We start from the raw sequence: 21,776 nt of genomic DNA on the forward strand, positions 1-21,776 counted from the left end.
TGACTGTAGGATCACGCACTCATCATCTACATACTCATGCACACATTTCTTCCAGTGGAAATTATGCAGAAATCATCAGCATAGAAGCATCTAATCTGTCGATGTTCTCAAGTCCTCTTTGGTCTATCTGCTAACCGTGCTGCATGGCCTAATTAGCATGAACCAGAGCTTATTAAAGCAATGCAATGTGTGGGCTTCCATAACTTGAAGTGTACTCGTGGAAAACAGAATGGTGTGGTTTAGAATCATTATGTTTTTACAATAATGGCATTGACTTTTATGTTTGCGTATTATCTCAAATGATTCTGACCTCAAGACATTTTTTTAAGATTTCTTAATTATCCTAGAAATTAAAGGACAGTGTTGTCTTCATATAAAATTACTGCTATGAGGTTGACTAGTAGCAAATGCTCTTTTAATGTTAAGCTTTATTTGTTGATTTCCACTAAAACTTAGTAAAAAAAAATGCCTGAGTATGTTTTGCTTTCCTTATTTTGAAAAAATGCGTTTCTTTGTTGAAAATCTTCCCTGAAAGGTTGGATGCTTTGGCCCCAGTCTATTTATTGCAAGTTTATCGGTATGTTTATAAAGCAGTAACTGCAGATATGTTATTTTTGCATGTGTTCTATGATTGCTCTTTTCTTTTTTTCTTTTCTTGGCCTGCATGTTTGCTACTACAGGAACCTGCTTGGGAAATCAATGGCAACAGAACAACCTTCAGTCCTCTAACTAACACGGCGACTGGGCCTGTGGGTAGTATTTTAGAAACCAATGGAACGTTTTCAGGCTACCTCAACAAGCAAGAGATCAGCTTTTCAAATAGCTCTTCCTACTTAAAGACTACCACAGTTAGATCTTCCATGTCCTCTCAGTCTGTGACTCCTGACATTTCACCAGCAAAGAGTAATCTAGGTTCAAAACTAAGCCCCGTATTGACCGATGGCAATAGTCCTTTACAGCAGCTGAGCCCTGCGAGGCAGTATAATAACCCTATTGGCCTTTACTCAGCAGAGACTCTAAGGGAAATGGCTGAGATGCATAAATTAAGTCTCAACCGAAGGGCTTCAGAAGGCGGACTTCCTAGAGGGTAGGTAACATACTTAATATTTCAATAAGTAATGAATTTGCTGAAAAATGAATGTAATAGTACCTACCCTATTGTGCATTTGTCTGGTAATCGTAATTAAGGTCTGGAACAACCATTAAATTTTCCAGTACCCCCCAAAACATATAGACAGTACCATTACAGAATAACTCTTGGTCTTTGGTATGTGAATTGCAATATGCATTGGCAATAGTCACCAGAGCATGAGGAGGAACACTATGACTGAAGTGACTGTGATCATCCCAGAGTTCCGGCACTTGGCGATTTAAACTAATGCATGTATCACTGTTGGCCATTGTAGAAGCTGCTATAAAACAGATCTGAGCTTTGGTACTTTCCTAAAGAGAAGTCGCTTTGACCAGCAAATCTGACATGCTCGTCTACTGGAGCGTCCCGCTATAATTCCTGCCTTAATGTACTGGCTTTCCTATGCAAAATGAATCAAAATAGCAATATTGTGAATCCTCTGGTTTCAACGTTGTCTGTCTCACGTCCATTAGCTTTGCTCTTAACTTGTATGTAACAAGGAGTGATCTCTAGATACTACCCAGGTAGTTTGATCCCATGCTGTCACGGTTTTCAGTGTTACTGTATTGCACATCAACTGTTTTATTAGTAGGTTTGTGAAGTGAGGAGCTTGGACTACAATACATGAGAGAAAGCAATGAGAAACATGTTTTCCTAATTCTTCTGCCTTCATGTATTAATTTTCAAACAAATCTTTAATTTATTTGTGTTTATTTAAACTGAAGATAAAATTTGTATTATGAATATGGCAAAAAGTGTACTTTTAACACTAGGGACTTGGCTATATGAAGAAAAACCAGAAAATTCAGACAATCCACTCAAGGCCTGATAGCAAATGATATTTTCAAGTACTTTCTATCCCATTGCAGAAGCTCTTTGGAAGAGTTAAAGCAAGGGTTTTTAAGTTGTAGCAAAGTAAGGATATTTTTTCCTTGTAAGAGAGCATATATATGCGTTTTAGATGATTCAAGCAGTTTAGATGATTCATTGTAACTCTCTTGAGCACACGGCATTAAAAATCCTAATTAACTTATCTGAAAAAACCTAGCCTCCCTCCTCATACTGGATAATTAAGAAAGGCAATTAGTGTTTAAAAGAAAATAATTTCAGTTACTAAGCAAGATCAGCAAAACAAACCTCAGTATGATCCTCTCTTAATTTACAGTTTTCTTGAGGAAAACTAATCCTTGTCTTATTTCAATTCCTGGGAGTGTATCTCACTGGCTTTCTCCCACTATCTTCACAACCCTCCTTAACGCCTGTGAGGGTGAGGGTGAAGGGGCTGGTTTTTGCATGGCTCAGCATTCTGACTCTTTCTGTGTTATCAAAATTACAACGCAGCTGCATCCATCACTCACCGCAATCAATGTGAACCATTCTATTGATTCCAGAGGGCATTGCGCTATGACTACATAATACGACAGTGATTGCTGGGATGCAAAAGAGGTGTACCTGCAGGAAACGCTTCACTGTCTTCACTCTACTGCTCTGCCATGTTTTATGTCTCCATTATATGTGCACATGTTAGTGCATGCCTGTGGCAGTGCGCAGAATTACAAAGCAAGGTTCTACCTTAGAACAACCATCTGGGATTTTTTGTTTTAGTTGGAACAGAATTTTAGGGAAGTGCTGTCTGTCTGCCTGTAATATCTGTAGCACTGATGAACAAACAAGAAAATTTATGAGCAGTCATCTAAACGTTACGTTTAAAAAGTTCAGCCTTTATCCGGCAGTCCAGGAACAATCTGAAAAGGTGACAGAGCCCAGAGCTACTAAGTACATTTGTCTTTCCAGGTAACTCTTCTGAGATTTAGAGAATTGTACATCTCTGTTTACATGCAGGGAAAATTCAGAGTTCAGTAATCCTGTCATTCCCACTCCTGCTTGAGTGTTACCCATGAAGTGAGAGGCAACTTTCCTACTGCTCTGTGAGGGGTAACATGGAACATGTAACTGCCTTGGGACTTGGTATCGTCCGTGATAGTCTCGATCGCATTGGGGATATATGTGAAAGAGTGCACACGGAGAGCAGTGCGAGCTGTGCAAAGTCAGCTCTGGACTTTGGTGGGGACATTCTTATCACAATAGTACAACATGAGATACTGCGGAAAGATTGTGGAATTACGGCGCTCCAAAACTGTGAATTTATTATGCATTCTTGAACATGCACTTAGCAGTATGGTAAAAGCTGTAAGAAAATGCAGGTTTGGGGGTTGATCTTAAGGTGTATTTCATACTTTAATTTGGTGTCCTTTTCACCAAATCATTTAAACTTAATTGTGTGAATTGCTGTTCGAGATTTAGCTTTTCCCTTTGGAAAATCCAATCAGAAAGCTCAAATTAATTTTGAGATGATTTCCTTGATCTGCAAAGAATAACAAAGCATCTGTTTCTCTGATACACTTTTACGTTAAAGCTCTATCACCCTGACCCGGGGTGAAAACTAGAGGTGGCCTGTTAAGAGTGTGGAACTTCATGTGCTGAAAGCTCTGGAAAGGGAAGTATTAATAAATACGAAGAGTGAGTCATAGCTTGTAACACGTGGTTCTTTTTCATTCCAGTGGAAGTTATTTTTCACATTGTAGGTCAAGGGCAGTAAATACCTGTCCCACGAGTACGTGCCAGGTGGCTTGGGTTACTAGCTGCTTACTGTGTGACCTCTGTGAGCAGCAACTTGGGTGTTTCATACATGTCCGTATTTAGAATCAAGCTAAAATAATGTGTGGCTCTGAACTGCAGAGAATTTTCTCAGCACATACTAAACATAAGGAGAATTAAAGATTTACTGCTTTTGAAGGAAGCTGTAGTAGCCTCTTCACATCTAAAAAATCTTTACTGAGATATGGCTGTTGAGCTGTTCTTAGAGTGTGCACATACATGGTTTTTATCTTTGAACATATTTTTATATGCAAACAAGTGGTTCCTCTAATTAAGCTGTATTTTAGCAGTGGTAGTTCTGCCTTTAAAATACTATTTTCTGCATAAGGCAGAGGCCTGGATTAGAAGATGAAAGCAGGCATCAGAGTCCACTTCAGAAAATGATCCCATTACACCATGTTTCGTTGTAAATGAGTGCCCAGCTGTCCTGCGCATACCTAAAATGGATATAGGATCACTGATGTGCTTACAGGCTACAGCTTGTTCCTAATATATCTCTACTGGTTCCTGTAACAGACCGATATATTTGGCTTAATGTAGGGTTTATGAAGTTAGAAGAAGATTCTCGAACCCGAGAGCCTGAAGAACAGTAACTGCAGAAGGTGATCTATGGTTGCTTTTCCATGGAAGTGCAGAAGGGCAAAGCCTTTATGTGCAGCTTTGGCTCATCAGAGCGGTTTTGATCATGAAAAAGGCAGCTGGATGAGCCAATGCAAAAGGAGTGTATGTAAAAAGAAGCAGCAGTATCAAAGGTTCTGCAAGGCAAAAGCGGGAGACAAATCCACTGTGAATGTCACTCCAACAGTATAACGTTGCTGTCCAGTATTTTGTAGAAACGTAACAGCAGCAAGTAAAAATGTTGGAAGGTTCAGTGCCCAGTTCTGTCAACAGCATTCTGTGCAGCTAAATAAGAAGAAATGTTTGTTAACTGATCCCGGGCTCTCTTACCTTTTTTTTTTGGGGGGGGCAAAATATGATGAATTACTCTTCACCCAAAAAATATAAATCAAAATATGGGTACTCTAAGCTTTGAAAAAACTCAGTTAAAATAAATGTCACAGCCCATTAATCCTAGTCATGCAACCAACAGAAAGAGTTATTAGCAAATAATATAATATTACAGGTTGAGCACACTATCTGTTCATGGCTCCCAGCTCTGGCCTGCATAAGGCCTACGCTGAGTTTTGTATTGTGTTTCTTTGGAATTACTCCACAAGCCACCATCACTTCTTTATGCAGCGAAGCAGGATGTAGATGAACATGGTTTTTTCCTACTGTGTACATGCTAGATGGAATAAAATATCCTAATATGGATATCCAAAAAAACCCATATAATGCACAGACTTGCTTCATTTGACATGGAATAAATTAGGAATGACTATTCTGAAATTAATTGGCTTGCACCACTGTTGGCATGATGTAGGTACAGTCAGATTTAGGCCAATAGTTTGTTAAATACAAAGGCATTCTCCTTAGTTTTAGATTTAAAACATATAGCAATATATTCTGTGGATATTCTCCAGCATGTAAAAGACCAAAAAATCAATCTTGCAATACCAACTGCGAGGGCAGCCTGAGGAGAACAGACTTCATCCCTGAATATTTAGTATCTGATAGAAGAATGTCATGTCTACCACTCATTTGCTATTTTCAGATGAGAATGTACTCTGCAAATGCTGGTTTCTTCCCTCTGCTCCCCCACCCCCATACACTTTGATAATCGGACTTCTAGGGATGCACAGCAATAAAATCATGTTCAGGGGTCAGCCAAAATGCCATGGTACCCTACTAAGTCCTAGTGGATCAACTGTAATCCCTACGTTTTTTCCTTTCTTAATCATGTTGGCGGTTTCAGGCATACATTTACTTTCTGTTCTTGTTTGTAGATGGTCTGAAAAAAGCTTTACTAAGCTTTTGTAAATACCTTTTGCCCTCTGCACTCTAAAAACTATTGACTTTTTCTGTTTGGTTGGTTTTGATGTTGTTTGTTCTCTTTCTCTTCTTTTAGGTCATAACCAACACCGCTGCCAAGTTAGTATCACTTCTGTATAGTGCCAAGTATTTGTGTTACGCTGTATGTGTGAAGATTTGTTTTCTGGGGTAGCATGATCCCTTGTCCTCCTGCTGTGTCTGCTTGCAAGTGGAAGTATTTTAAAAAAGAATCTTATTGGTATGGCAATATGGCAAACGTCATGCACTGCAACTGGTGCCCAGTGGTGCTGTTCCCACCACGTGTTCGGCATTTCTTGGTGACGTTCTAGTGCTGCCAATGGAGTTAGTGTCTGAGCTTGCTCAGTTCTTGCAAATGCTTTCAGATTTTTTTGTTTCTACAATCTGGGTTTAATTCCTCCTAATTCTTTAAGTAGTCTTCATGCCTGCAGGATTTGGGGAGCCTTATCTGAGCCTTTTTTGGTGTATAATTATTAGTGATGTATTTTTAGCCTCAGTGTTCAATTAATTTCTGAAGTCCCACGCCACTAAAATTCAACTTTAGGTTGGTATGAGATACTGATATAGAAAAGATCTGAAAAGTAATTTACCTTAGTAAACATATTGCCCAAAGAAGAAGCAACTATTGATTTGAAAATGTGATTGGTCTGCTTTATTTAGGGAAGTTCAGAGAGTCTTCAGCTTTGATCTTTAATTTTCTAAGGGCAGAGGATTGTCTCTAAATTCCCACTTTCTGTCTCTGAACCGAGTGTTGTCCAGAAACTGCTGGAGACTGGGTTAAATTCAGAAAAAAAAAAAAAAAAATATATTATTGAAATTTCAAATTGAAGCTGACAAGAGAAGGTTAGAAGTAGTAGAATACATGAAGCTGAACTAGTATTTAGTGCATACAGTTTACACTGATCTGGCATTCTCTGTTGATTTTAATGAGGCGTGGGTGTGATGTCATGCAAATGATGTAACTCCTTTGGAGTGATGAAACTCTAGCCAATTTACATTGATAATTATTCTGTTACAATTGTCTTAGAAAGCAGAAGTCACATTATAGGGGTGTTTTTAATCTTATTGGCTTTGGGATTTATTTTTGCTGATCCTTTCCCAGCTTGGTAGAAAAATCCCATTCATTTTGCAGAGGTGCTTCGCTGTCTGTAGGGTCTTACCTCTGCCGCTTTGTCCTAGAGCACAGCACCCCTTTCAAGCACTAAGATCTTCAGTTGACTTCCAGAGTTATAAAGAAAATTCTGCAGTTGAAAATTTGTAGCCTTTTCTCCTATTTTTATGGGAATCCTATTAACCTCAGTGAAAGTTTTGCCTTGGTGTGTGTAATGTGACTAAAACCTCTTGAAAGACGTCACTGAAACTGTTTATAATACCCCAAGTGAAAGCCTAAATCGCTACTGCTGGTATCGTTAGGGAAGTTTAGGCTGTTCTAAGATTACCAGCTTTTATTTTTGTAATTGATTGTGGAAACCAGTTGCTTTGAACTTTACTCTTTAAAGGGGGCATATTTAACCTCTGTCTTCATTCACACAGTCCTCTCAGATCTTGAGTTTAGAATCTCTTCAATACTTCTAACAGTGTGGGGGAAAGAGAACACTAAATTCAAGATCTCAAGGACCTGTGTGTTCGTAATTATCATGTGATCATTAAGGGTATCACAAAGAAAAGAGATACCATTGTTAAAGCAAGGCATGTGCATGCTGAAAAGTCAAGAGTATAATAACCTGCACCTCTCCGCACATCACCCTTCAACAGATGATGTCAGTGTAGTAATGATGGCATAGTTGATGAATAGTTAATGGAGAGATATTTTAAATGTGAAAATGTCTTTGTAAAAAGATGATTTTCACTTTTTGAATGCATAATGCAGCTTCCCTCCCTTAAAATGTTGATGTGTGTAACTAAAGGCATGGCTGTAATGCAGCACGTGCAGATTTATGTCTCTGTTCCTTGAGCATGCGGCTGTTGATGTTCTATCAAGTGTTTTGAATGATGTGTGACTCTCGCTCCTGCTGTCCATCTTCAGTCAGGGCATCCCACCAAACAAAAGGCTGAAAGCACAGTGGAGTCCCCTGGCTGCGTTCAGAGGTGGTGCATCACTTTTGATAATCTGGAAGATGAAGTCCGATGGCTGCCAGCTTTACTTGATTTTCCTTTTTTTCTTCATGCTGGATTGAGGGATCGGTTTTAACAGTCACCCTCTGGGGTGAACCCACGGCAGATAGCCATGCTATTGTTCCCTTTCCAACCAGGGAAACTGCTGTTAGTCACATGAAAAAATTCAGCAAAAGACTTAATATTAGCTGATAAACTTACGGTGTAATGGTTTTAAACTGAAAAGGAAAATTGTTCCAATCCAATGTGATTACATTCTTCCGAATTTATTCTTTGGGGGAAATACATCCCTTTTAGCTTTTGGGCTCAGTTCAAAATGAAACCTTTGTGAAATACCCATTCTTTCCCAAAGGACAGAATTCTCAGTTTTGCCCAGTTTGGTGAGCGAACGGAATCTATACCGCTTCCTCTTGCTGCTGGCAGGACAGGAACGGCAGCCTAGAGATTCATCTCATCTCCCGTAGGTTAGAGAAGAGCAGTGCCTGGCAGCTGAGGTTTAGCTTGCTCAGTCCTAACTCTAGGACTGGACCACTGTACAAGTAGGCTCTACAAGGAAGCCAGGTGCTCTTTAGCCGACATCTGACGTTGAACTGACTTGTACAGCCGCAATGGGAGCTTCAGCTCACCTGCTCGTGGCTCAGTTTCTCAAATAAAAATCCTTCCTCCGAAATGGAGCCAGTGGAGAACGTGGCGGCTGCTCTTCCAGCTGCAGTCATCCCGCTGACTGCAATGTAGGATATTTTGATCTGAGACCGCGCATTTATCATGCGATAGTAACACTTATGGCTGGCTGTACAGAGATTTTGGGAAGATTAATTTAGTGTTTGTGAGGAAAGCTTTGAAGATTAAAAGACGCACATATTAAATTTCACTATGATTAATAATCCAGACTGGAACCTTCGAAATAATAGAGGACCTGACATCTGTTCACCCCATTGCGCTTTCTAGCACTTGTGACACCCTTCTGAAAGAATGAATGGATGCAGTGAATAAACTGGGAATTCTCTGCAGTATGTATGTACGTCCATGGGCGTGCATATGTATGTCTGTGTGTGTATATATGTTTGTATACACTTATTTGTATATATGCACGTAAGAATAGAATTCTAATATAAGTATCATAAATACTCAGGGATTTGTTGCGATTTTTTATACAGTGACAGCTGTTTCACCTTTTTTTTCTCTTTATACATCTGTGAGCCAACACAGAAATGTCGTCCGCGAGCACAGCCAGCTTTTAACTGTTACTTGTTACTTACGTTGTCTCTGATCCTCTGACCAGAAGCTTGTGTGGTGAGATGCCCTGAACGGACATGCACACTCCTGTCGGTGCTTGTTCTCACTGAACTGTCACGCCTTTCTCCTTTCTTCCCCTTCCTTCCCTGTCAAACCTCACTCTTGCATAACCCAGCACGGAGTTCACGGAGCGTTTCAACCCCAATGTCCTGAAGGACTCTGCCCTGTCTACACACAAACCCATCGAGGTGAAAGGCCTAGGCGGCAAGGCTACGATAATTCACGCCCAGTATAACACCCCCATCAGCATGTATTCCCAAGATGCTATCATGGATGCAATTGCAGGCCAGGCACAAGCCCAGGGTGGAGAATTTGCTGGGTAAGGTTATTTCTTTGTGTGGAATGCTCTTTCTCTGCATGATGCCTCTAACAGTCCCTACGCGCGTGACACCGCAGCTCTTCCAGGTCTCTCTTTTTCTGGAGTATCCTATATGTGAAAAATAGAAATCAGTCCTAGATAGTGTTTGAAAGCACTTCATTGTTTTGAAGTTAAAAGGATGGATAGTTAGAAAATGTAACATTTCCTTTTCGGTGTTCTTCCTAGAACTGGTAAAACCTCAAAAATATATTTAGTGCACTGTATATAACATTGGATGGCTTTTCGTTTATGATGGCCATGCTTTGCAGTAGCCACTGTATTATATGTGTAACTCAGAATGGGAAAGGGGGCAGAATTTTTATTGATACATCAAGAATACAAAATATTTATTTAGTACTGGCTACTGGTTTGTTCTTCAGAATGGAATGTTGTGCTGTATTATCCCTACCCCTAGTTTACATACCGTACATGTGTCTTATGCGTATCCTTTGGACTACAACAAAATCCATCGATCTTTAATAATTCTGCTTTTCCAATGCGTGTTTCTGGTAATCCAATAAACTTATCCACAATTGTTAGGACAACTGGAATTAATGTGCAATGAATGTAGCCAGGTTTCTCTCCTTTTGGGTATCTTTCTACCCCAAATAGAACTTACCTTCTTTTCACGTGACACCAAAATACAGGTCTAGCAACACACTTCAACATAGTTTCAATATGTTAGCTGCAGGCTTATTCAAAATGTAGGTAGTTTATGTATTTGCTTGTGCTCCCTTTTACTGGCCATTTTTTTTCTCTTTTTTTAATTATTTTTTCTCACTAATTTTTTGCACCAATCCTATTCTGTTGTTCATCACAACTCTCCCTAATGATGGATCCCAAACAATACCTTTAGTTGGTTTTGACCGTGACTCAGTGAATCTCCATATTTCCAATGAGTCTATTTCCATATTTACAATGAAAGAGGTTCATTCTCTCTGCGTTCTTTATAATGGTTCACATCTTTCATGGGCATGGATTATGAGACATTTTATGATATACTGGCATTTTCTACTAAGTGCTGTAACATTATATAATGCCAACAGTAATATTTTAAAAGTTTACCTATTTAAATGATCAGATGATGATAAAGTTTCACTGCTGTCACGTGGATCCTTTTCATTTTATAAACAGCGCATTAAAAGAATCTCTCAAATGCAGTTCCAATCACAGGAGTGGCTCTGCTGGAATGGAAAACATCATCGTCCTTTCCACATTGTGTTGTGGGGAGAGGAAAATGCCCTTTCTAGAAAATCCCAGAGAGGGTGAGAGAAGTCCAAAGAGCACAACTAGAACTGGAAAATCAGCACACTTTCCAGGGGGCTTAGGGATTTGTCTTAACGTGTAGAATTGTCAAGTAAAGGATCTGAATAGAGAGACTTGAATCATAAATCGTAAGGTGGTAATGAGTTATATTTGTGTATACATATACATATATCTTGAAAACAGCCGAATGAATGGATACATAGATAAACCACAAAAACTAGATTGTCATGGACTGTTGAGTCGTTGCACCGGTAGCAGCAAAAGCTGTGTTAAACCGCCACTAGCAAAAGCTCTGTTCTAACTTTTTTTCTCATTTTCAATATGGAATCCACCTATCACCTATCAGACAGTTCTAGTGGAACATTATTCTTTGCAGACAACTCCATGACTATGTTCTCCCCCGCAAAGTTGCAAAAAAAGGTTTTCTGCAAGATCCACTATATAAACTACTGTTAAAGCTTTTCCTTCATTTTGGAATGTGACTCCTAAGCCTAACGTTCACCCGGCCCCAGAAGAAACTAATGTTTCTATTCCTATGTGCAGTCAGGTGCAGGAGATTCTCTAAATCTGCTGTGCTGCGAGCTACAGCCTGGTTTGTAACTTCTTTTTTTTAAACTTATAACACTTAGTGACTAAACAATTTTCTCACTAGATTGTTTTATTACAATTAACACAGCATTTTTAATCTAGCTATAAAGGCAAGGTTTGTGCCGATATAACAATGGCCTACTCACTGACTGATACTCAGTCAATTAAATCTGTAGCTCATTTCCTTAAGGTGTTGCTTTCATCTCGGTGATATTCTGAACTTTAATTTGCAGTGGAAACTGAGGATGTTGTTTAGTTTGCTTAGTTGATCAAGTCTGAGATAAGATTGTGCTTAACACAGAAATATTTGTACGAGACGTTTGTAATGTAAAAGCAGACCAAATAGTGTACTGATTCATTTTCTTTCAATTTTCTGCCTATAAGTTCATCTCAGCCCTTAATTACTCTTCTTCAGGCTTTTAATTTCACATTAGAGATAAGCCCTGAAGCCACAAGGCGTGTGTAAGGTGGTAAGCATACCCAGACTGCAGATCTACAGGGCTTCTCTTCTTTTTGGCAGACAATAGCTGGAAACACTACTTACATCTTTTATCGGTGATGAAAAATAGACAGGCTTAAGATAAGAATTCATTTTGCTAGTTTGACCATTTGAAATCACTGATGTGATTAAGTCAGTGAGATCAGAATCAGGCACATCACTTACAAAATAACCCACACGTACCGGGTCACCATGGAAAACACGAAGGAAAGCATATAAATTATTTATACTGTACTTACTCAGACCTCATGCTGGAACTTAAAGGTAGAAAAATTTGAATGCCCTGACTTCCTATCTTTTCTCACTATATGTTGCTTTGTTTTAATTGATCTTGATATACCAAGAACCAAGAGTTGGTTGCAGTAAAACCATGTGGTCAGTACATGTCAAGTACATTGCTGTCAAACCTCTTCTAAATTCCATTGTGCAGTTTCAGCCAAATTCACAAGTGATGTAAGTAGACATAAATCCAACAACTTTATCAGGATTAAGATCTAACAGTTCTAGTAGCAGAATGAATAATGTGATTGTAGAAACTAAAGTCTCGTGTATCCTGTACAGTAAGTCAACTTGCCTGCATAATTTACTGGTCTGCATGAACTGTTTGTTTGTTGGGTTGGTATTTTTTTTACCTCTTAGAGCTTTTTTTTAATAGTTGGAATCAGTCTAATATCTGAAGTCACAATATTTCGTTGTGTGTCTACATCAGGGGTAGAACACTGCAGTATTCTTAAGTTTTTACTTGTTATCTACTTAACTTAAATCTGAATGATAACTCCAGGGAGTGATTCACATGGTAACCCATAGTTTATAATGAACTGCAAGAAAAACCCCCAAACATATTGCTACTTATTCAAAGAGGTTTGGCTGTCTTTAATGCTTGTTTTAATGCTAATAATGTGTGACTTGTATAATGATGTAAAAAAGGTGGACAGTTTTTTATGGAATCCTACTAAAATACTTTAAGCTATAATAGGAAAAACCCTCAAAAGCTCTAACCCATTTGGCAAGAATTTTTTTTAGTAACATCAATTTAAAGTAATATGCTTAAAGATGCATGATATTTCTGCACATACACACCCAGATGGAAAAAAATTAGATTAAGAAGAGGTATAACAGAGGTATTAACCTGGTTATGTGCATCTTTAGGCTGTCTGTAAGAATCAGCTGTCACATTTAGGTTTATGAAATGCTCATAATCAGCTACGCGCTCTATTTTACACTTCCATGCTGAGTGGCCTATATGTCCTAGTTACTCATCTACAATATAATTATGATTTTAAAAAAAGAAAAAGGCCTGTTGCATTAAAGACAGAGTTGGAAATATTCCAATGCATTGCATTAATTTAGTTCAATTTGTATGAGCGTGTTTCACTCTGCTAGGGAAGGTTAATTCACCAAGCTCCATTTCCTGCCTTAATCATCTACCATAAGGATATTAATATGTCATATTAATGCCACACATTGCTACTGTGAAATTTGTGGTCCAGCCTCTAGTGTTTTTTAACGACCTTTGAGCTAATGGCATATCTATACCTACACTTTTAAACTGCTTTTTTGTATATTGGTCATAATATAAGAACAAAACATTTCAGCTAGAAGATTTAAACAAAGGAATTTGAACTGTCCGTGACTTGCACACCGCTGTTGCCACAGTAGTCCGTGGTTGAAATCAGCAGTACTATCTATCCACTGGTTTATTATCCACTCTACAACAGTCTGCAGCTGTGAAATTTGCTGTCACACACAGCAGCTTTTTAAGCTTCAGCGGGATTAAAAAGTAAGTCTGGAGATACAAAGTCAACTGTTGGCCAAAACCAGGTGGTCACCTCTGACAGTAACACAGGGCAAGGTTCCGTGTGCTTAGTCAGTACTAAGGCATGGGCCTGAAGTGCCCCCAGGAACTTGAGAACAGCGTCACCTTTTGGGGACTTTAACTGGACCCTTTACAGTGGCACAACTTCTCAGCACAGGCAAGAGTGAGAAGGGGCAGCAGAACGCTCAGGAGGGGCTTGCTGGCTGACTTTTGGGATTACAGATCATCTCTTTTCCGTATAAAGATTATTCCTGCAGTCAGCAGAAAGCAGAACTCCCCACTGTGCTCACTCCCCTGCCTCAGTGAGCCCTTCTGCCACGTGTGAAGGGCCAGAAGAGGAATACTACTGCTCTGTCTTCCAACTTCCATCTGAAGAAGGATCTGGCGCTAATTTGTCCATTGGTGCACACAGGAGCAACATTAGTGGAAGCCACTGATGGCACACCCTTCCCAAAATAAACAAGTCCACATTATGCCTTCCATACCTGCCAGTGTTTAGATATTGTAAAGACAGTCATCTAGGCAACGTGAGCTGGAAAATGCTGCTTCCTCCTACAGGGCATCTTCCACGCCGAGAGACTTTTTTACATAACTTCAATGTTTTGTGGCAGAGCTAAAACTGAAGAGTCGGGTTTCTTCTAAGCTATGCTCTATCACATAGGTGATTGTGCTGAAACCCATAAAAGAAAAATAACTGGGTTTTGTAGCCTGCTGGGTCCTCAAGAAAGTGGGAAGTTTGCATATACTGGGGGTTATGAGGAATATAAATATTCTTCTAATAAAAAAAAGTCCTAAAGAGATGAGGTGCTTTTGGGTCCATGGCATACATAAGCACACGTCACGTTTCTGGGCCCCTTGCAATCTTACTTGAAGAACCCATCCCATGCTATTGTTAGGTGCAAATCCATTAAAACAGCATCTGTTATGCAGTGCTGAAGAAGTGGAGTGTGTCAGCTAGAAAATACTGATGTTTAAAGCACTACCTGGTAGTATTTTTTATTACAGTGTATGTATTGCCGTATGTAGGACATCAGACATGCTGCTTGGTGTTTTCATCATTCCTTTCAGGCTTTCAGATCACAAACTCAACTTCTCTGTAGATTTTCCCTGCACAGTGGTATCTTAGAGAACACTACCTTTGAGCCTGAACCAAGGAGGCAACTTTTATAGCAGGTGACTGCTTCTGGAACTTCATAGCAGTGACTTGGTTGACGTAGCGTGTTAAAGCTGTTACAATACATCGCTTGCTTCAAAAATAGACCTTGTATTTAGAGAAGTCATGGAGCCAAGCTAGTCCAAGCACACATCATCCCCTCAGTGTGTATTTCTGCAACCCTGTTAATACTTAATTTTAACTGTATGCTCTGCAGAAGTTATTTTGGGGGGGGGGGGGGGAAGAGCTATTAAGTTACTACGAATGTTTCCAGCTTGCATCATAAATCAAAGAGAGGTTACCTCACTTGTGCTACAAAGCTTTGTAGCTTTGACATTAGGTGTGCAAAATTGGAAGTTTCCTGGATATATCACTTTGCGAGGTGATAAGAGATCTTGTAAGACTCTGAGATACATTCTGCTCTTAAAGATTTCAGATACAAAATATGTATACAAGTCTTGAGTACAAGTCTTGACTTCTTATGCTTCACATGTTTAGTAGACAATGAATCCAGAATTATGACAGCTGGAATTCAGAGTTTAGCAAAGAATAATCATTTCTTGAAAAAGATCTAAAAGCTTATCCCATTATTTTAATAATGAAATAAGTTTTTAATTTCTAATTGCAACCTTGAAATACGCTGCCCCAAAACTGTAATAAGACATATAAAACAGTATCAACGTGAAGCTGTTTTATAAGAAATAATATGGGACAACTGCCCAGAGAAATAAATGGTTTTGCCTGGCACACTGCTTTACACGTTATTCTATCCACTGTAAGCTTGTGGCTGCATTGGCTGAGGAATCATGAAGAGACATTTCCAAGCATTTTTGCCCTGTTTGGAATATGCAGATTTGAATGATAACAGGCCATTTCAAAGACAGAATGAGCCATAACATTCTTAGTTTGCATAAAATTGATCTATATCTTTTTTTAAAAAAAAGTGATAATTTCAAAGCTGTGTTTTGGATTGCCGTTATTCTGGATGAGAAGGTGTAAGACCAGAGAGAAGTTGGGATGAGAGCTACCATGTGCTGTTTCACAACATTTCGCTTTCTGAATTGCAGTACCCTTCCTATTAAAGATCCTCACGTAGACAGTGCCTCTCCGGTGTATCAGGCTGTGCTTAAAACTCAGAACAAGCCCGAAGATGAAACCGAAGACTGGAGTCGCCGCTCTGCCAATTTGCAGTCTAGGTCTTTCCGCATCCTTGCCCAGATGACTGGAACGGAGTACAGTAAGTCAAATAACAAATATCCCCCCCATCCTGATTTTAGATTCATTTCTTTTATTTCCTTACCCCAGTATTACCAACTGATACTCAAGGAAGACTCATGTCCAGCTTGTAGTCGTTGCCAGTGAGGGCCAAGATCAGAGAACCCTGGATATAACACGGAAAACAAAGTGTTCAATCTCACCTTATGCTTTATGAAGAAAATTGATCTGCCAAGGGTCTCTCCATAAAAGTGTAACAGACTATAGAGTAAAAGAGCATTTGGGACCCCATAGTTCTTCTTACTTACAAATCAGATCTCTGCAGTGTAATCTTTCATTTCCCAGCAGCCTAGATGTACAAAGCTGTCCATTTGTTAGAAAAAAAGATAAACAACTTATGCCTCTTGTAACAGTCTTTTGTAGAAGTCACTTCTGGAGGTAAAAAAAAATAAATTGTGGATCACCATTTGTATTGAACTTATGGTTCTATCAGCCCCATTATCTAAACCTAAATCTGCTATGAACGTCATGGGAGCCTGAACTTTGTTGCTTGTTGCCCATGGAAATGTTTTTCTGACCACCTGGTACTAACCTCAGAGCTTCTTTCTGATCTAGAGAGAAGGAAGTTCGGGGACCTTTCCCACATCCGGGGGAAGTACTTAGTGTTTCCTCCTCATATGAATCTGCTGCGGCCTCTCATGCTTTTCTACAAAACAGCAGGCCCTCTCTGTAGAATCATTGCCTACAGCTGTGAAGCATTGCTAATAAATGAACGAGAAAGTAGTTGTAATAGCTCCTTTCCTACTGACATCCTTCTTCCTAGCTCTAGGGAACTGCTCTTCTTCATGCTGTTCTTACAAAATCCACTGCTGCAAAGTCAGCATGAACACATCTTTAGATAGGCTTCTGATACCTTTCTAAAGAACTTACAATTTCATCATAAAGCCAATTCCTTTCTTCCTTCCTTTCTTTCTCTTTTAACTAAAACATTTTTTTGCCTGCAGTGCAAGATCCGGATGAAGAAGCCCTGAGGAGGTCAAGGTAGGCAACTCCCTGTGAAAAATACGGCTTTCTCCTTACTGATAACCAAATAATGGTTTAAAACAGCATTAATATGAATGTGCGGTATTACTTTTTTGTTTTAAAATATTCTAATACATTTACTTAAAAATCACTAAAATGAAAATGCTATCAGTGAGAGGCATTTGAATGAGAAGGATAACAAATTAGCATGTTTTTAGGAAAGACGGTGCAAAATTCCTGAAGTGTGTGTTCAAAACTGAAAGCTCTCTGCACATGCAACTTTGGTGTACTTTACCGGGGGTGTGAATGCAATGAGTTCCTAAGACCAAGCCCCGTGTAACTGCTTGATCGTGTAACTGGATGAAAATATATAATGTTGTGATGGCACTGAAATTCGTCAGCAATTTATTTGGATGACCCTGTGATTGATATTTGATTCTCCTTAAATAATACAGTAAAGGAATTATTTCCGTCCATATCCAGAATCATTTATTTATGTTTTATTTGGAATAAATGCGGCCCAAATTTGTAGAATAGGGAAGCACAGGACTGCTTTTGCTAGTGGATAAATGCATTTGTTTCATATGATCTACCAAAAACACTGAAAAAGATAATATGTTCAGAGATATAATAAGGAATTAAAGATTTATCATCATCTAATGTTGTCTTGCACAGACAGGAAAGAGATTTATTAGAGATTCTTAAGTTGAGCTTAAAAAACACAGTTGAACCAGAGCATCCTGCATGCAAGCCCGATTTTCTGTTTGCCTACTTTAAATCCCTGTATCACATTAGCTACTCTAAGCCGCTGGCTGGGTTTGTCATGTGTTTGATACTCAATCCACTTTTTCTTCTTTTTCTGGTTTTTGGGGGTTTTTTGGCTGCCATGTGGCTTCTATAAAGGTTATGAGCTTTTGATCACAGTGTGAGTTACAGATATTGAATCAGTGAGAATGATGTCTGTCATCTTCTCTGTGAAAATACACATATACTTTCAGTTTATGTTTGCTATAAACCTTCCATTACGGTTCACCGAAGTTCATGGGTAGGTGTCTGAACATCAGGCTTGATGTTACATCCCTCAGGGATTTATGTTTTCCCTCAAATGTACATGCCTAATTCGTTTTAAATGTATTGTATATGATCTGTTTTGATGTAACAGCACGCATCCAAATCCTTGTTATGATGGGATTTAAAGTGTTGTGCTGAATTTAACAGTCCCCCGTACACCCATACAAAAAAATAATTTTTCTAGCCATATTCTGTGGCTTTGGAAAAGACTAGATATTGGAAACTTAACACGGTATCAGATATGTTGATAATGATTATCTCGTAACACATCAACATGTGTAAATTGCACATTTGATTCGGTGTAACTTAAAGTACATGATTATATCCACTGTGCTTCGTACATTTTCTGCAGTTTTGAGGTATGACTCTGTTACCCTTTTTTTCACAAGGGCAGTTACGATTCTGAGTATATTTAAGCACAGCTGTATTATCTGAAGAGGTTTAAGGGCATTCATTGCAGAGAGGCAGAAGGGGATACGTACGAGGCAGTTGCACGGGTGCAGTGCAATTGGCATGAGCTCTGGTGCAAGGAATGAAATGGGGGCTCCTTCCTACCTAACGGAGGGTGCTTGCCCCATCTTGGTAGCTCGGAACCTACCTTAAACGTTGCGCATACTCCACTGCAGATCTGGTAGCAACAGCACACATCCATCACAGACAACTCTTCTGGGCCTGTTGGACCCCTTCTGTTTAATCTTTTGGCAAGGCCCCTGCCACTTTTCATTTTGTAAAGGATGGAGGGACCTATGTCAGATGCACAGAATCCATACTTTAACTTCACTCTTCCAGCACAATAATGGAGTAGAAACTCCTCTTCGGTATCTACTCCGGACAGCCTGCACAACCACACCTTTCCCCATGCCCATGGTTTGTGATCACCTGGAGGACATCCTAGGCTCCTGAAAGCAAAAGGTTTCCATGGAACTGTGGAACCTGAGTCTTGCCAGAGTCAGTGTTGCATTAACCCCGTGCTGTGCTGGCATTCTGGAAAAACCCTTCATGTTCCAAAACTTAAACTGCCAGAGATTTCACAGCGTGGGGAATTTTGGTTTCAGGGCATGCTGTCAGTGATCTCTCTCTGGTGCTTTCTCTTGTCTCTTTGTGTCAGCTCTTCAGTGTAGTCAGCAAGAACTGCATGAAATGGTGATCAGGTTTCTTCCAAACACTCGGTGGGGAGGGGAAAGAAAAATGCATGTAGCTTATTTTTGGCAGAACTGTTTTACACAAATATAGTCACTTCTAGATTGCTGCTTCTAACTTCATGACATATGCTCTTAACAGAACCCATGAAGCTTGGGAATTTTCAGGTGGCAGATTATTCCTTTCAGTTAATATTAATGAGCACATCGCATGACTGTCCTTTGCTCATGCTACTGCTATTTTGAAGGCACATACAAGATTATATCTTGCTATGAAAACTTTCCATTGCTGTTGTGACGATCGTTATGGAATATTTTCCAGAAAGATGGTATCCATTTCAAGCCAAACAGATGTTTCTGAATACCTCTTCCTTGAATGGAGGGGTATATCTTTAAGCAGTAAGGAAATTCTTAAATTTCATGTAAGACCCGCTGTAGCTCGTATGCTCCAATGTAACTGGAAAAAATGCCTTCGCGAAGTGTCAGCATTTCAGCTCGGAATACTTTATATCTTTTTATTACTTAAAAGCATAAAAGATAGTTTGAGGAGTCACACATCAAGGCTTCTTTAGGAGTGTTACTTGCATGACACTGTGTTATTAGGAACAGAAGACAGAAATATCAGTGAATTTGTTGGCATTTGCTCTGTTTATTGTTTTGTGCTTTCTTCAGCCCGAGGAGTAAAACCAGCCCAGTCTGTTCATTTCTGTTTGGCTGGCTTCACTCTTAAGTTCTGCTGCATTAACACAATTGCCTTGCATTTTGGGTGTAAATAATTAGGGGGAAATTACCTTGTTTGCAATGAATCAAATACATTTTGCAAATAAGAACATTTTATTTTCCATTCTGTTTGATACACTTCTCCTCGGCTGTGCTGTCATCCCACATCCTTCTCCTTCCCCATTTTAATTACAAAACCTGAATTTAAACTATCAAACGCCTAGAAAAGATTAAATTCTGAGAGGTGCTGAACACTGCTTACAACTTGCTCAAGCGCCCCAGTCTGCAGTCAAAGGCGGCTAAGGGTGTTCACAGGAGGTGACAAATATTTCAGAGGACGGTGCTCTGAAAATCCCGTGTTATTCTGCTTTTTGACAGAAATGACCAGAAATATTTATACAAATGTCAACACTTAAATTCACTTATGCTGAGAAAACCTATAGAAGAGTACTGCTGAAACCTGTGGCTGATGGTCCTTACAAGAAGGCCAGCAGGAGATACATATGTATATTTCCACACGTATATATAGCCTGACCTAGGTATTACAGAATGGAAAATGTTTGCATTAATTTTGCTCTTGTATGGAGTTCACTTTCACTGACTGCTCGGTGGGGGGGAGGGAGGAAAAAGCCAAGAGAGTCTGCTGGCAGGAAAACAATAGGATTCACTGCATTTCTAGCAAAAGCAGCCCTGTAATACCAAGCACAAGTCAAAGAACGTGAAGTTATATCAAGTTTCTTCTCAGAAATTAACAAAGGCAAAACGTCTCGTACGTGGTCCAGAACGGATCACCCAGCCTTCTTTGTGCGGAGTTGAAAGCTGAGGAAAAAATCCAAATAAATTGCCATTGCCCTAGTTATAAGGCAGGGGAGTGGTAGCCATGGTCCCTAACCCCTTTCTTTCTCCCTCCTTTCTTTCTTCTCTGTGTGTGTCTCTCTCTCTGTCTCTGTCTTTCTCTCTCTTTCTTCATGCCACAGGGAAAGGTTTGAAACGGAACGTAACAGCCCACGCTTTGCCAAATTGCGCAACTGGCATCACGGCCTATCAGCGCAAATCCTTAATGTTAAAAGTTAAAAGCCCCCATTTAGCAGGCAAATACATGAGGCAGAGAATTACAGTAAAAAACTAACTGCTGTCCTGAGTTAGAGCCCGAGTGTCACACGCCCAGGAAAGGCTTACTGCTGGGGCCTTGCTCTGGGTGCCTGTCTTCTGTAGATTTCTGTTGGTAGCCTGGTATCCATTCACTGTCACCAAAAGTAAAAATAATCATACAACCTGGTTCGTGTTCGTTATAAAGTAGATTAGCTTTTGTCCTTTACTATATCAAATGTAACTTCAGCATACAAGAAAACATCGCTATTGTACTCTCTTGACTTTAATTCTAGAAAATGAGAGGGAAGTTATTGACAGTATTTCTTTAGGAGGAAGAGGAATGAGAGTTTTACTGAGTTTTACTCCTGTAAAGATAATTAATTAGGAGAAAGAGAGATGAAAAGGAAAACCGACTGAGCCTGGCCTAGACTTTGCTAAATGTACAACATACTTAGTTTGCATAGTTGAATGATGCTGTTTGAAATAAGATATTAGCAACGTGAAGTTCTATTTCTTCAATATATTATACTGGTAGAAGTCATTTGCTGAAACCATCACTGTAAGTTTCTGTTGGAAACCTGAAGTTGTCATTATATGAAAGCTAGAGATAGCTGTGGTCGCGCAGGATCCGTGAGGAAATGACATTTTGCTAGAGGTGATTTAGGAGTGAGAAGAATATATAGTA

General features: G+C 39.4%; 1 protein-coding gene across 1 annotated transcript in view; it reads left to right on the plus strand.

Annotated features, from left to right (window-relative positions):
• The window catches only part of LDB3 (LIM domain binding 3), a 77,485-nt gene extending 56,412 nt beyond the window's left edge, over window positions 1–21,073 (plus strand). Inside the window, exons 4-8 of the mRNA XM_009893030.1 lie at window positions 5,799–5,821; window positions 9,267–9,470; window positions 15,899–16,068; window positions 17,051–17,087; window positions 20,977–21,073. Coding sequence (XP_009891332.1) covers window positions 5,799–5,821; window positions 9,267–9,470; window positions 15,899–16,068; window positions 17,051–17,087; window positions 20,977–21,073 — 531 coding nt within the window. The remainder of the gene's footprint in view (window positions 1–5,798; window positions 5,822–9,266; window positions 9,471–15,898; window positions 16,069–17,050; window positions 17,088–20,976) is intronic.
• Window positions 21,074–21,776: the final 703 nt, after the last annotated feature.

This window comes from Charadrius vociferus, unplaced genomic scaffold, assembly GCF_000708025.1.
Source record: "Charadrius vociferus isolate BGI_N301 unplaced genomic scaffold, ASM70802v2 scaffold429, whole genome shotgun sequence".
Taxonomy (NCBI): Eukaryota; Metazoa; Chordata; class Aves; order Charadriiformes; family Charadriidae; genus Charadrius; species Charadrius vociferus.